At 42.7% G+C, this 16,814-nt stretch overlaps 1 protein-coding gene and 1 non-coding gene across 2 annotated transcripts; both read right to left on the bottom strand.

Annotated features, from left to right (window-relative positions):
• Window positions 1-183: 183 nt before the first annotated feature.
• trnam-cau (transfer RNA methionine (anticodon CAU)) lies at window positions 184-255 on the bottom strand. Its single transcript has one exon. It is a non-coding gene; the product is annotated as a tRNA-Met (tRNA).
• Window positions 256-1,713: 1,458 nt separating this feature from the next.
• tmem132a (transmembrane protein 132A) lies at window positions 1,714-14,266 on the bottom strand. Its single transcript, XM_073474446.1, has 13 exons — window positions 14,242-14,266; window positions 13,879-14,105; window positions 13,537-13,749; window positions 13,262-13,443; window positions 9,877-9,954; window positions 9,483-9,755; window positions 7,908-8,060; window positions 7,369-7,564; window positions 7,088-7,231; window positions 6,236-6,438; window positions 5,166-5,385; window positions 4,720-4,911; window positions 1,714-2,673 (listed from the first exon to the last, which is right to left on the bottom strand). The coding sequence occupies exons 1-13, from the start codon at window positions 14,264-14,266 to the stop codon at window positions 1,714-1,716; spliced, it is 3,066 nt and encodes a 1,021-aa protein (XP_073330547.1).
• Between the last annotated feature and the right edge of the window lie 2,548 nt (window positions 14,267-16,814).

The following is a 16,814-nucleotide window of genomic DNA, read 5'->3' as shown; positions in this document are numbered from 1 at the left end:
AGATGTGCACCGGATCTTGTGGATATGAAGCTAACCTTTTGTCACTTGTCACTGCAAAGCGTTTGATACTGTTCCGCGCAAGGAATTTATGTTTTACTAGTATCGATTACAATTTAAGTGTCTTTATACAATAATTATTATGTATAATAAAACTAAACATAATTTAAAGGCGAAGGAAAAAATTAGCAGAGGATGGTTTCGATCCATCGACCTCTGGGTTATGGGCCCAGCACGCTTCCGCTGCGCCACTCTGCTCACGAGGTATTACCTCTAGACGTTCTCCTACTTAAATTAACTCGCGCCTGCATTTCTGATAACTATTTTGACATGTTTTATTAGGCTACGTTCTCACCTCGTAGGGCGACTTCCTAAGTTAAAAGTTTGCCATTTAACCATTTCAGACGCGACTAGATAATAATACAACAGTGCATCATGAGGTTACGTCACACATCGTTAACTTCACCTCCGGAATTTGAGCTCCCAAATCTGCAGCCCTGGCTGAAATATCATGTTATCCTCCATCACATCACACCAGTTCTACGTGAAACGGCGGCCTGTCTTCTGCGGACACATGCTGTAACATGTTTGTTGGAGACACCTTCCTAATCTTCTCAGTACTGCCTGACGTTCAATACGTCGTGTTTCACCTTTACGCCTCTGGAGGGCATGGCAGCCTATTTTTTTATTAGCATAGTAGAAAGCACAGAAGGTATATTCGGATAAAATTCAAATGTCACCACATTGTTGTTGTCTCAAACTTCTTCAATGTTATGATTTCATACAGTAGCAAAACACAGAAAAAATCTACTCTGATTAAGTCTAGCATAGTTAATATTTTAATGATAATAATAATGATCTAATAATTTAGGCTACACTCATATCCAACACAGCCCCATGCCCTACACAAGTCAACTCACCCATGACTGCTCTTTATTCCTTGTTTTGCATGTTGAACAGCTCCATTTCATCAAATACAGCATGCTTTATTTTAGACACACTGATATGAAAGCAACAATACAACTGACAAAACGACATACAATGTGGTCTGAAAATAAAACATCAGGTTTAGAAGTAAACACATAATTTCTAAATATAAAGTAATTATTCAACATATTTACATTGTATGGGACGTTCAATGCTCTCATAGGGACTGCGAAGATTTAACAAAGCATGATTTATCAGTTTTATCAGTTCACAAAAAAAGATACGAGTGAGGCTGGATATGTATCTATATATTTCTGAAACGTAATCTTCCAAACTCTCATTTGTTTAGCAGAAGCAATTAAATATCTATTGGCTTGTTTTCAGGCCCATTAATGTGTGTAACCAGTGATAACACATGGACCAAAACACACTTTATGGATGGACTGAATCAGGGCTAGAGTGACTGGGGGGGGCAAAATGTTTTCCCTTGGAGGGTCAAAACTGAAACTTAATGGTGAGCCACAGGCCAAAAGACAATTTACAAATACAAGACCATTTCTTGTATTGTAAGGATGCAAAATGATAGTTCCCTTAATTGACGTCAGCCCTGGATTAAAGGGCAACAGACTCTGCTGCCACATCACAAGTGATGTCACACCAAAATGAGGTGGTGTCAGTGTTCCACTGTGGGTAACAAATAAATATTGAGCAGAGTGATCACAAACTGTAAACTGTCTATGAGAGTAATGTTGTGGTTTGAACGGGTGATACAGTTTGATCACTCACACATCAGCAAATGATCTCTACTTCTTTAATCTCCTCTTTATCATTCTCCGCCTGCTGCTGCTCTATGTTGTCTTCAGCTTCTGTCTTCTTCCTCTCCTTTGCCTCCCAGTCCTCTTCTTCTGTCTTCCTCCTTTCCTCCGCCTCTTCTTCGTTTGCGCCTCCCTCTAGTTCTACTTCCCTCTCTGCCTCTTTCATTGTCCTCCTCCTGTCCCGCAGGGCGCAGGGCAGACAGTTTGCCAAGAAGAGGACAGCAGAGAGACACAGCAGAGAGAGGACAGCTCCCACACCGAGCTCGAGCTCTTGAGCTCCCTGTCCTTCCTCCTCCTTCCTCTCTCCTTCTTTCTCATGGCTCGGGGAGAAGTACACCGCGCCCTCCTCCTGGTTGGGCATCAGCACAGCTCTTTCCAGATTGTTTCGACTGACCATCCCTCCATTCCCCACCCTATTCCAGTTTCTATTGGTCATCCTCCCACTGATTTTGTCCGAGTAGTCACTGCTTACATTCCCACTTTCGTCTTCGTCAAAGCTCGATGCATAGATGTCGCTGTCTGACTCAACCAGTGTGTCTGAAATGTCAAACTCAAACTCCTCGCCCTCGTCATTCGTGTCCCCTACTGGCTGCAGGAAGCCTAGGTCTAGGTTGACTCTTATCCAACCAGATCCTCTCGCCAGCCTCCTGGTCCCGCCTTCTCCACCTCCTGTCTCCATCCAATCACTGTCGCCTTCACTGATAGAGTTGGAGATGATTAGCTTCTCAGTGCAGGTAGAAACCAGAAGTTCTGCACGCAGTAAAGGCCCACCTCCATCACCCTGGGCAAAGATGCGTTGGTTAGAGCCAGGCGTCACCACAACCACAGTCTCAGCCAATGAGGAGAGACGGAGGAAAAAGGGAAGGTCACTGAAGGAGGAGAGGAGGGAGGCGGTGTCATCACTGAACTGGAGCCAGACGCTGATGGACGCCTCCTGGAGAGACACAATATGGATGGAAAGATTATTACATCTCTAAAGTCATTGTCTTCTTAACTGTTTCACATTCTTCCTTTAAACATAGCGAATACATTACAGTTAGCCAGTTGTTTTCAACTATCAGCCAACAGTGAAGTCTCAACAGTGCCCTAAATTTACCTCAGCTTCAGAAAGAACCAGGTCTTTATTCATACTTACACTTGTTATTATGAGCACATTTGATCATATTTTAGTAAAACCTCTGTCTTCTGCTCCTGTTTTACAAACACTTCCTCCTGGTTGTCTTGATAAATTAAGTAGAATATACATACACAATGTATGAGAGTCATTCCATCAGTACAAAAACCTGTCCTGTCATACACATCAGTCAGAAATAGAAAATAGAAAAGAAATACCTTCCTTAATTCTGCTTTGCCATTTTTCTTTCTTTTTTTTCTTTTTCAGTTTTAAGCTGCTGTCATTCAAACTCAAGACTCCCTGCAGCGTTGTTTTACATTAAAAGTCTTCCACTGTCTAAAAGGCATGACCCTTCCCTTTGCTTGTAGTTGTTGTAGTTGTGACATGGGAAACGTGCAGGAAATGTGCTGACAGTAACCGTTGAAGGCATCAGTAAGCTTGAAACGTAGTAGTTTGGGTAAAGGGCTGACCACATCCTAAAGGGACAGGTCAGCCCAAATTGAAAATTCAGTCATTATCTACTCTACAAGTTTCATATTCTACAAAACACTTCTGGAGCTTCACAGCAAAAAAGCATTGCAGCAGGGTGTAAAGCTTGCTGTCACAGCCACACACTTTCACACTGTCCTTCCTGTTCCTTCTTAGAGGCTTTTATAGTGTTGTGTTCAGTTGTACACAGAAGCAATTGTGTGCAGTATGTTAAAAAGGCATGTTTTACAGAGAGCTTGGCACACGCGGCCAAGTACATGTAGTCAGCATGCTCAGAGTCATTAGATTGCTGGTTTTCAGAAAGTTACAACTGTGGATGAAGGTGATACGAAAAATATAGCACATGAGGAGGAGGTTGGGGTAGTGGAGGGAGCTGCAGCAGCAAATACAACAGTGAGAAGTGTCAGGTAATAATGACCACCTGCATGATTGACTCACTGTTAGACTATTCAGACCAAACCAGGTGGTGCGACAAAACGCTGCAGGTTTGTACTACCATGTGGGAGTGTCACTACATGGTCTTGTGTGTCCACTGATCAGTTATATGAGGCAGATCATTACTGTGTGTTTTAAACTGGGGCAAAAGACTAAACCAACTGACCACAAGTGAAACCCTGCTACACAAAGAAATGTCCATTATGTTCCCTCTGTAGTGGGGCATGGTATTTAGCCGTGCCAAATAACATGCCCCATTACCAACCTGTTCTATTCTACCTCTGATCCGTGGTCATGCCTGAGCCACAGTAGGTTAAGCACGCTGGTCCTACAGTGATCGTCCGTGCTAACATGTTTTTTCCTGCTACTTTGTACTTTATGGTAAAAGAGTTTTCCCTTTGACCCAGGTGAGGTATGCGTAGTGTTGAGGTTATGGTGGTGCACATGTGAGGATGGCGGTGTGTTTCTGTAGTGAGCTAAATAGAGCAGGCAAAAGTATATGAACGTTGTGTTTATTACGTCTAACAGTCAGCATCCACAGATGAAATAAAGTGTTTTCAACTGGTGCACAATGCCAGACTGAATTTATTCATTCACACAGTACGCTCCACTGTGGTTTCACTCAGTTTTTTCGGTGCCCCTTGCGGCCAGCACTGCTGCAGCCAAACATGTCAGCCCGATAGTCAAGTTTCAGTCTGGACCAAAGTATTGAGCATGTCATGCCTAAGTTGTTGTATTGATGGAATTAGTGCGATGTAAATGTACATGCAATGCTTAATTTACCATGTGAGCCATTACAGTAATGGTAACTTGAACCCGCCTTCAACAAACTTCCTTGTGCTGGCCACACCTCAGTGCTATTATCTGGATCCCTGCTTCATTTATAGTGCCTTCTCTGTGTGAACGATTTATTTTTGCTTCAGAAATCACCCTTCCTCTCACCTGGTGGTGGTTGTACAGGATGTTGTAGGCTGTCACTGTTGTTGTGATGATGGAAGGGTGGGCAGGGCTCGCTTTGACTGACATGCCAAGGCCACTGACCACCTGCACAGACAGGTCACCAGGGGTAACAGGGTCAGAGGTCACAGTGATGTCACATCTGCCCAGCACACCATCCCACTGCTCAGAGATGACCTGAGAGGGAGAGAGGGTGAGACACACACAGAGAGAGAGAGAAGGAGAGACACACAAAGAGAGAGAGAGGGAGAGAGAAATAAGGACGACGATGATGATGATGATGATGATGATGATGATGATGATGATGATAATGATGATAATGATGATGATGATGATGATGATGATGATAATGATGATGATGATAATGATAATGATGATGTTGCTGTGTAAGTGAAGGTGTCTAACTGAATTGATGCACAACTGTCCCATACATAGAGTGACGTCTTTCCTGGTTGTAAACCAATCAGGTTGTTCTGGGCGCCAAGGTAAGCCACTCGAGGGTCTTCTATTCTCAGTGAGTCAAGAACCAGCTCTGTAACATCCACAAACCAATCCGATGAACCCAGGAGGTATGTGGTTCGGCTGCTGGAGTCCTGAGCTGTGAACTGAGTCAGAACCTGGACTGAGGAGCGCTGATACACCGGCACACACCTGAGGAGAAACACTCAATGTTTGTGAGTAGAATACATAAAGTTATTCATAGTAACCTTGGATCTCTGAGAGAAAATCTGAGAGTAAAGCTCTCTGCCTCAACAAGCCTTACTGGATTCCTGTGGGGTTACTGACCTCTATTAGCAGTGTTCTTGTGAGCAGTGTTTGGAGTAAGGGCCAATTTTGGGGCCGTTGGTGGGTGTTTGTGGCCCTAGATTTTGTTCCAAACACGAGTCAGCCCTTGTTGGTGACTTTTCGGCTGACTGAGCATGCCAGAGGAGTCCATTAGTTAGAGAAATGACTCTGATTGGCTGTTCAGCTAAGTGAACTGGAAAATATGGATGTTATTGATGCTGGATTTAACATACTTTATATGTTGTATGAGGCAGGAAATACTTCAAGGATACACACAATGTGTTTAGCAAGTAATGCTGAATGACATGACTTTTGTTTGTTTACAAGAAAGCACCTTTAAGAGCCCTTTCAGACTGATAATGGCACTACAAATTCCTAATGTATATCTGCACATCACTATATGTAGGCTACAGCCAGCTAAACTATATTTTGGTCAAGAGAAATAAAAAATCACAACCTTCCTCAAGCTGTTCCAGCTTTAGCTAACACTGTGATCTAAGGCTCATCATCGTGGATATTCTCTTTAGTGAAAAGTTACAAAAACAAGTGATTATTCTGTTGCATGTTTCTCATTTTGCCAGAGTCCAGTGGGGTTTCACTGCCTGTGCATTAAAGAAAACAAATGTGGCTGCCACTGAGAGAATACTTCAAGCCAATAAAGCTTATAAAGAGGCTGAATAAACCACAGTGAAGACACACTGGAGCTGTCTCCTACCCTCTCTCTGTGAAGTGGTTCCAACCATCAATGGCATTGAGAACGGGGTCTGACAAGGACACTCGCAGGGGCACTGAGGGAGCCCACACCTCCAGACACACAGAGCCATGTAGCGCCCCGAGTAGAAACTCCACTGTTGCACAGGTGTTACCCAACCCTGATTCACTGCCATCCACAAAGAGGGTGGAGCAATCACTGGACACCTGTGGTTAGAATTGAGATGGATATGGACAGATGGAGAAAAAATGGAGGAGATTCCAATTACACCAGTGATTAAAGGAAATATGTACAGTACATACATTATTGTTTTATATCAATGTTTTACTTCTTTCCTTCAATAATGACATTAACATGATATAAACAGTATCCCAGACACCATATGTATTATTTACATTTGAAATACTACAGATTTGTCTATCAATAGAAGAATAATTATATGATTAAAGTTCCTTTTAGTCAGTACACAGTTTTGTATGACAGGAGAATACTGTGATGTTGAAACTTACCCTTGATAGCATGTGAGATAACAACATCTGCCTTTTGGGAGAGGTCACAATATGACAATATTTGTGTTTATTTATTTTTGGAATAAATATGCTTTACTATGAATACACTGTTATTTATCTTTGTTAACATCAGCCATTATCCTCCTGCTTCCAGCTTTTATTCTAAGATAAGCTAAGACGGATAAAATTGAGCATTAGTTAATTCTTGACCTTGGAAATGGAAGTTTGGTGCCAAAGATCATCCTTGAACTGAGACAAGGGTTCAAATCTTTTGACTGATCTTTTTGTGTTTGACTATGTTACACCCTTTACACTACATTACATGACACTTTTATCCAAGGCAAACCTTGACGGTGTTCTCGTTGGTGGAGCGACATGTGACTGCGGATGTAACGTCTGACACCTTCCCATCACGACTTATGGCCAGGACAATGACAGGAAGTGACACCCGCTGGTTGGTCAGTATGGCTGTGTTGATTATTGTGTTACCCTGATGACAGAGTATAAGAAAACACATAATCAAAGTGATGTTTAATAATTCAGATTAGATAGACCTTTAAGGATCATACATATTGAAAATGATGATCCTGGGTTGTGATTGATTGAATGAATGAGTGAATGAAGCACCTCTGTAATGGGAGCGATTCCAAAGATGTGACGATCAGCGAATGAGAAGATGCTCACTCCTGCACTGTGTGGCGATAGAGGGTTGTTACGCCCAGAGTACTCCACCCACCAGTTAGCAGGCACTGCCATGGCAACACCGAAACTCTGCCTCAGGCCGTCGACTGACAGACACACCACCTGCTGGAGGAGAGTGGGACTGCAGGGCAACAGAGATCAGAGACTTACCCGCCAGTTGTTTACCTTGGTTACATAGTGATTAAATAAGGCTACTTTCAAAGCAAAAGTGATTGTACCTAGAAAAGGGAAAAGTTCTGATACAGTAAATACGATTACTGTTGTCAGCTTCTCTGCACCTGAACTGTTTCTTATTGGAAGGAGGTTGTGTGGCCTTTAAATGTACAGTTTGGTACAGTTGCAGGTGATTTGCTTAGTTATCGTGAGATTAGCAAATTGAACTTGCTCCATTCTCTCATCTGCATATTTGCATGTAATGGCTTATTGAAACACTGAAATGAGGTGGAATTAAACTCTTGACCTACTTGTGTGTTTGTTTGAGTGTGCTGTGTTTGTGGCAGAAGATGGACAGCACGTCGTGTTTGGAGCCTTGGCTTGTTTCCAGAGTCACTGCCCAAAGGTCAGAGGTCAGAGTTCTCTGGGCCACCATCGACACCAAGCCCTTCTTCACCTTCAGCCTATGAGAGTTTGTTGGCAGTTAGTGATACAGTGTGATACACATCATCAGCGTTTTCAAATTTAAAAATCTCATTTTCCTCTTACCTGTAATGCTGTTTATCCATCTAAATGTTGTGGTGTGAGTTGCTGAGTTTTGGAGATGTCTGCCTTCTCTCCAGTATAATGGAAAACTAGATGGCTCTCAGCTGCTGGTGCTCAAAGTGGCGAAAAAACACATTTGAAAGACTCAACTGCAATATCTCTTCCCAGAAATCATGTCTCCAGTACTCAAGATAATCCATAGACCCTTGTTATGAGCAGTTTCATGCAAAGAAGTAAGTGAGTAAGATTCAATTTATATAGCACCTTAAAAACCTAGATGACCAACCGTTGAAGAATAGAAAGGTTAAAAGGGCAATACATGAGTGAGAAACAAACATTACAACAAGAGAAAGTAGCACAGTAATAATTAACACAATAGAAACAACTATAAAGTGGTGCCACGAATTCACACAACTCAAGCACAATAATGCTTTGAGAAAGGTCCATTTCTGACTTTTAATACCAACAAAAGTTCATTGAGCTATTTCCCAGGGGGAAACTGTTCCACTGACTGGGACACAGGACAGTGAACACAGTCTCCTCATGTTTTCAGTCTTGACCAAGGTACAACTAACTGATGTATTTATCAGATTTCAGTTGGTAATCTAAAACATTTGTAAAGACCTGATCTGTGGAGAAAAACAGAACTTCAGGTTTCCTGTGATTTAAATGAAGCAATTTCTGAGACATCTAATTCATAATTTTGGCCAGGCATTTGTGCACAGTGGTTGAATGAGAGACGTCACTGAGCCTAACAAATAAATAGAGTTGAGTGTCATCGGCACAGGACTGATAAAACACTGAGCCAAGTACCTCAGCGAGCATATATAATTAATCCCAACAATCAATACAACTAGCATCAGAAGGAAGTGTGCATCTACTCATGGATGACAGGCTAGCTAACTAGCTAACTAAGCTGGCTAATGTTACAGCTCAGCTGAGGACGCCATTAATTCCACAAGCACTATCCTCTCATCCATGAGTAGATGCAAGCTTCTTTCTGTGCCATGATATGGTTGGCAGGTGTAATTTGGTAGACAGAAAACAGTCCTTATTTGAAACTGCTCGTAACAAGGTCTGTGGATTATCTTGAATAACTGCTTAATTTCTGAGAGGCATTGCTATTGAGTTTCAATCACACAAGCGGAGAGTAATCAAGTACCGTTATACTGGAGAGAAGGCAGATATCTCAATGGCTGATATATAAAGAAAACTTGGCAACTTACACAAAACATTCTAGATGGATAAATAGCACCCCAGGTAAGAGAATAAGTATGATTTGGGGTGAAGTGTCCCTTTTAGAAGGTGAAAGTAGGGTTGAAATATCATTTTGTATTCACCTTATGACAACAAACTCAGCACTGAAGTTGGCTCTCAGATTTACAGACACTCTGACTGGCTGTCCTATTAGAGACAGGCCCCTGTGATAGCTAATCAGGACATGGGAGTCCAGGTTAAGCTCCTCCTCTTCCTCTCCGCTCAAACAGGTTTCTTGTTCTTTGGTCCTGCTCTCCTCTCTTTCTTTCTCCTCCTTCTCCTTCAGTGTCACTGCTTTGATATGGAAGAGCTGCCTCGGGGAAGAAGCTGCTCTGTCTTCCACACATCTAAATGGATGGTCAGTGGGTACGAGGAGATCAACAGATGTTGGAGAATGAAAGACAGAAATTAATTCTTGAGCAGCAATGAAAAAACTCAAAAGTCAAAGAGTCTCTCTCACTACAGACGTACCCTTGTGTCAGCTCGAAGTCGGCCACTGTGTCAAAGGAGGAGTAGTAAAGCTGTATTTGGTTTCTCACAGGACCCCGTTGGTACCTGAAGGCCCGTGGCCCATGCACCCGGGTGTCTCCATTAACAGCTGATTGGTATCTAAATGAAGATGTATATTAATCTCGTAAAACAACAGACCTAAAAGGATAAGCATCACCAATGACTCTAGGGAAAACAAGGCTCCATGGAAACTGTTTCAAACATATCTGTGCAAGCAAAATATTTCTGTTATAACTGGACCAGTTCCTCTTGTTTAAAGACAGTTGGCTTCATATTCAAAGTGGGATTCACTAAACTTGCTATATTTGATCATTAGCATAATAGATTCCCCTACATTTCCATGTAAGGTTGCTTGTTTGACTTCAATCGTGGGCAAGTTTAATTTACAAAAACGATATCCAAGAATAAAAAGAATTTCACACAGCAGAGCATCAAGACAACAGATGTGAAACATTAGCGGGAAATTACAACAGCTGTTGAAGCAGTGTTACATGACAGAAATAAAAAATAAATTATTTATTTATATATTACATGATGTTAGATGCCCTGTTAAAGCAAAGACTCATCAACCAAAATGGGAAGCAGTCAGTGTGACTGAAGCAAGATTGGTGATGTTACAGTCAGGTGCTAGAATGTTCACCTGAACAGACACAAAAAGATGCTGTTGGAGTGAGAGAGTTTTCCTAACCAGTGTTTGGCAGTAATGCATTACTCAGTAGTAATATATCACTCTAATATTATTACTTTTCCCAGTAACAAGCAGTGTGAGGGACTACAATTTTTAAATCACTAATAATAGTAGATTAGATTAGATTAGATTAGATTAGATTAGATTAGATAGGGTTTATTTATCCCACAACGGGGAAATTCACTTGTTATAACAGCTCAAGATGCAACAAGTACAGGAAAAGAATCAGACAAATATGCATAAAGTTAAATAGAAAATAAATAGAAAAAAACAAGATATTTACAAAAAACAAACAAGTGGGTGGAAAGTGTTCAGGTAGTGCTTGAGTTAAACAGTCTGATGGCTGTGGGGATAAATGATCTGCGGTAGCGCTCCTTCTTACACAGTGGGTGTAAGAGTCTGCTGAGGAAAGAGCTGCTCAAGGCTTCCACAGTCTGGAGCAGGGGGTGAGAGGTGTTGTCCATGATTGTTGTCAGCTTGGCTAACATCCTCTTCTCACCCACCACCTCTATGGACTCCAGCGGACAGTCCAGGACAGAGCTGGCCCTCCTAACCAGTTTGTTTAATCTCTTCCTGTCCCTGTCCGTGCTTCTAGTACAGTTACTATAATAAGTAACGCAGCACTACTGCGTTGGCAGAACGTGATTTGTTTTTTGTCCTAGGTAGACTGTTTTATGGTGACGTGTGCATGCTGCAGGTCAAGGCAGGTCATGTCGGCTACTAGTAAAAACGCTGAAGGATGGAGGATGGGGGAAAGTCTCACTGAGTTTGTCTCAATCAAAGATGCAAAAAACACTGTGGTCTCTTGCAAACTTTGTACGAGCAGCAAAACACAAAAAAATACAACATGTAAATTACTGAAGGATCTGATAGGGCGGCAAGTTTGCTTGTGATTTTCTCGTAGTTGGTTTGAAAAGGCAAGCAGGCAGCGGTGGAGCTGATACAGCAGATTGTTTCCCATAGTTGCCATGGTAAACACACCGTCACTTTGGCTGTCGCAGCTGCAGTGTCTCTAGACTCGTTAGTTATATACAGGCCGGATGCAGTGGCAGGGCAACCCGCAGGCAGCGGAGCCCAGAGACACTCTTGCATTCAGGGAGGATGAGTGACCCAGACAGGAGCAGCAGAAGACTGAGAGAGAGGCCGAAGAGGTCTGTGTGTTTATCCGCAAAACTACAGCTCAAAAATCACCAAAAACAGACATTACCAGAGCTACTGTATGAGTTGACAGTTTGAGTCAAACATAGATAACGCAACCAATGAGACAGAGTAGGGTGGGACATGTGAGAACTAAGGACAGTGGTCAGCCTGTCAGTGATCTGGGGGGGATGGAGAGGAACTGGTTCACAAGGGGGACACATTTTGGTCACTTTGCTAATTAGGGGGACAGCGTCTCCCTCATCCCCCCTCAGATCCCTTTCTGATCGTAACTAATTACTTTTGGTACTTGATACTAATAAATAAAGTACTATTATTACTTTACCAGAGTAATATGTAAAGAGTTAATTATTACACTTTCTGAGTAACTTGCCCAACACTGTTTGAATATGACTATGGTTCATGCAGAAAAGCTTAGTGAAGTAGTTCAAAGTCTTTTTTCGAAGTAAGTTTTTGACTGTGTCATTTTTGCCTTTATGCGTTGCATGAATACATTGTGTAAGAGGCTCCCTCCTGAGGCTGGAGGGCAGAACTACCACTGTTGTAATGGTTGGTTTTACATCCGATGGCCACAAGGGGCAACAATGAGAGGAATGATGAACAGTGAGGAAGAGAAAAAACTTCAAATGTAGGACCCCACCTCTGATAAAGACCAGCACATAGCCTCTTCACTGCAACATAAATCCAACTCACCCTTTTAATCACGTCAGTGTACTTAAGCCATAAGTGGTGTTGGTGGGTTAGCAAGAGAGTGGTCCCTCTCTTGCTGCTTGCCTGCTGCCACACTGCTCACCTGAAAGCTATGCTGTCACTGATTAAATTATCTGCTGTTACTGCTGCTGTTCATACAGCATTTGAAAAGCCGCACCACAACCCTTCATCCACCTGAAGACTCTTAGGCTTAATCCCAGTTTTTACCCCTCCTTTTCGTCGTTGAGTGTCCCCTTGCCCCTCAGAACAGAGTTACAAGGGGTAGTGGTTTAAATCTCCCCCTATGAAATGGGAATAACCTTCAAGACCCTAATATTTCATCAGTTGTCATCAATAGCATTTCTGTAAGCAGATGGGACCAGTCTTTTCCAATATGGTGTCTTCAGCTTTCGTGGTTTCTCTTATGATACCATGGCAATCATGGTATTATCACAATAACATTTGCCATTTATCTGATGGAGATAGAAAAGCATAGGCGATCGCAATTCATTTACAACTTCACCTATCAATCAAGTCATCAAATAAAAAAGAAAACTGCTTCATTACCTGGACACTGTCAGGCAAACATTAGCAACCCGTGCTCCTACCCTGCCAGTCTGCACTGATTATTATAGTCACTCCCCACTCTCTGCTATACTGAGTGAGACGTTTCTTTGTGGGGAGTGACAAGGTCAGATCCTAGACACCAAACATAAATGCTGTGTTTATTCTACATTCCTATTTTAACCCATTCCAATCGAGTTGGCTGATAATGAAAGTGAACTAGTAAAAAATGTTTAACTTTTAAGATCTCACCTCAATGAAGGAGGAGTTGCACTCTGACGGTTGACAAAGTTGCTGTGATGATGCCGTTCCCGCTTCTGCACTCGGCGACGAGGGTGGAAGCTACTGTGCCACTGAAGCGATTGGTTGGTGTGTTGATCCTCAAACCAGTCACTGGGCAGTGTAAGAGTTACCACGCACAGCCCTAGAGGAGGCTAGGAAACAGCCAGGACAGATTGAAGATGAAATGGCGAAGTGAATGACTGTGAAAGACAGATGCACTAAGCTGAGAGAACCTTGTTTCTTACCTGTGTCATACAGGACGCCTTGTGTTCCTCTGTCTCCTTGAAGGCATGCAGGGTGATGCAGGTCCCTCGGGTGCTGGTGTCGCCCCGCTTGTGGAACAGTGTCCTCACCCTAAACCTCTCCTGCCCACTCTCATCCCTCTCTCTCTCCACATGCTCTGAAAGGAGGGAGGCGGACAGAAGGGGAGAGAATGGGAGGACAGGCTCTGATATGAGCTGTGGAAAGAGAAAGACAGGTGTGTAGCTGGTTAGCTTCAGCACTTGATGTAGGATTAGCGTACATTGCCATCTTCAGTCAACTCATCAAACAGTTACTCTCATCTGTCCTGTACCTTTAACCCTTACCTGTGTAACTGAGTAAGGGCCAAATGAAGCCTGCAGGCCTGGTCTGGGTGCCCGGCCATGTGGGGGCACCATGAACAGGCTCTGGGAGAAGGAGAAAGGGCTGGAGTTGGAGAAAAGAGGGCCCAGCTCTGCCTGGGACAGAGGGAGGAACTGCCAAGGAGGAGGGACAACCGACATGTGGACTGGCAGAGAGAGAGGGAGAGGAGGCTGCAGGAGGGATGGAGGGACTTAGGGAAGAAATACAGGAAGAACAGGAAGGAGGTGAGAACCAAAGGGTTAGTGATTCAGGCATTATGAAAGTCAGAAATCCTGCTTTTGTAACTTTAAGTCCCCCTCCACTCATATGTGTTTTGCTTCTTGTACCTTCACTGTGCAGAGTGACATCCATGTAGTTGTTTTCACATCTACTTTAAATCTCAGATCAACACCTGCAGGATTTATAGTATCACAACCACTTTGGAAGAAATCAAGGCCCAATAAGGAGTTAAGCAACTTCATGTAGCCATTTTACCTCAAACTGACAATGGACAACTTCAGTGCTTTAAATTCTTAAATAAATTCTGACTGCACAGTGTAGTGGCTGTAGAAAATTAACACTATCATTTTTCTACAGCTGATTGACACAGTTTGTAGGCAACCACAGATTGGCTGCCTATAAACCTCACTTTCACTAAGCTATTTGGTTTGCTGCCAGGTTTGATTTTCCAGGAAAAATAATGTTTGAATTATGGTATGAGAGAAGCGTGTCCTCCTTTGCACAGTGAAAACAGGAAGAGGCATTGTTGTCCCTGGTTGCTCTCCCCAGGTAACGGTAGAACAACTGGAATAACTGTGGAAACTCTACACTGCAAAAGAAAAAGAATCCTGCTGATGGAGGTGGCAAAGAAGGTGAAGAGGAAGAGGTAACCGAGATGAAACAAGAGTGAACGGAGGGGCATTCACTTGATGGAGAGCGCTCTGGTGTTATGCCAAAGTCTGTTTCCTCACTGATGTGCTCTCCCTTACCAGCAAGTCTTTAGACATTCTTTCTAGTAGATCAGCAAGTAATAAAACCTGCCTACTTATTAGTACAACCACCTGTTTTACTCAAATTTAGAGCAAATTGGGAATCTTACAGCTGTTTTCTGCTCTGGACATTTAGCCATGCTGCTAGCGCTGTCTTTGCAACAGTGGCGCCAGCAACAATACCACAGGCAAACACTAGGAGGGGGAAAGTTGAAAAGTTTTCTATTTCTGCTTTAAAATAACAGCTTCAAAGTTCTTTTGATGTTACAGTGTCTTGTAATAGGGTTAAAGGGATAGTTCGGATTTTTTGACATGAAGTTGTATGTGACATCCTCACCATCAGTGTGTGCAAACAGCTGACGGAGCGGTGCCATGTGTCAACAGGCGGAAGCGCGCAGTGATACGAAGGGAGGGGAAGTAGTGCCAGGTGATCGTGAGGTCTGACTTTTTTGTCGTAAACGATTTTGTGATGCAAATGTTTTACTCTTTTGAACGGATATTGTTTTTTGAAGCAAAACGCTTTATCTTCGTGACCCCGCAAACTAGCCGTAACTACTTTCTTCAGCAACAACAGCGGGACAGACCTCGGCTCACAGGACGCAGTGGGGGAAAAGTCACTGCTGATGCACGACACTGATGGTGAGGATGTCATACAACTTCATGTCAAAAAATCCGAACTATCCCTTTAATGGTGTTTCTGTCTCAGCCACTCTGCCGCCTATCACTTGTTTTTGCACTATATAACTCCAGTGAGAGGGTTGAAACTCAGAGTGAAACGCTTTAGGGCAGTACATCACACACAGCACCAGCTATCACTGATTTTGGTGAAACTTGATCATATTTTACTCTTAAGAGTTAGCTCTGATAGCAGACTCTGCTCAAAGCAACAGTGGGGAGCCTTGAAGCACTGGGAGGAGGACTTTTTCAAGTCTGTGTAGGGAATGGGCACCATGCTATTGGCTGTTAGCCAAGTTGTCAGCTTGCTAGCTTTTAATCATAAACCAAGTCAGCCCATTACAACAGAGGTTTAGTTGGTCGCATGTTACTGCCAGGTCTTTAGACAGACAGACAGACAGACAGACAGACAGACCGATAGATAGATAGATAGATAGATAGATAGATAGATAGATAGATAGATAGATAGATAGATAGATAGATAGATAGATAACTTTATTAATCCCTGTGGGGGAATTAGGTTATCATAGCATGGTTCAGGTGACCTTAGCTTGGTGTGCTGTTACTGTTAGGAGCTGTGTGCCGCATTTGTGCAAACTTTGATTGCCACATGGCAGAATGCCTCTGAGCATTCATTTTTACATCAAGGAATATGTTTTCAAGACGTAACATTGTTATGACGTGCCAGGTTTTGTTTGTAGTTAGCACGTATTGTTACACTACATCTAACAAACTGTCACAGAAACGCCAATTGTGAAGACCACCAAATCACAAAAAATACCTATTTCTACAACATGTTGCTCTAACACGTGGAAGACTGAAGCCTCCAGAACACAAACACTGAGAATGAACTTCATTGAACCAGGAGACATCTTGTGTCCAGCAGTTAAACTTATAGGTAAGCAATATTAACATATTGCAGAATACATTTCGTAACATATTACACAAGGAAAGAGATGGAGGCGTGTGTAGTTAAACTTTTTGTTTGAAAATTATATCAGGCACTAATCAGCATCAAAGAAACATTTTGAAATATCATAAAACATGTCTGGAGAGGATAAAAACAGTGTCCCAGAACTCATGGCTGAAAAGAGCAGGACTAACACAACATAAACAAGATGTTGAGCTCTGCAAAAGTCCACCCTACTGAGATGCTATAATGTCCCACTGATGAAAAAACTGTTACCACAATGAAGACTTACTCTCTGTGAAAATCCAAAAGAGCAGCAGCATGCTCTTCTCCTCTCGTCTTCTGC

This window comes from Pagrus major, chromosome 1, assembly GCF_040436345.1.
Source record: "Pagrus major chromosome 1, Pma_NU_1.0".
Classification (NCBI taxonomy): domain Eukaryota; kingdom Metazoa; phylum Chordata; class Actinopteri; order Spariformes; family Sparidae; genus Pagrus; species Pagrus major.
Note: the sequence above shows the minus strand (reverse complement) of the source record. Positions and strands in the feature narration are given on the sequence as shown.

Bases quoted from the DNA above. Each gene is read 5' to 3' on its own strand.
- tmem132a (XM_073474446.1), bottom strand. From the start codon at position 14,266: ATGGATGTCACTCTGCACAGTGAAG. The intron at 9,756-9,876 runs ACAAGGGTACGT...ACCCACTGACCA, and splicing joins GTGGCCGACTTCGAGCTGAC to TCCATTTAGATGTGTGGAAG. The intron at 4,912-5,165 runs GTATGGGACAGT...TCTCCCTCTCAG, and splicing joins CAGGAAAGACGTCACTCTAT to GTCATCTCTGAGCAGTGGGA.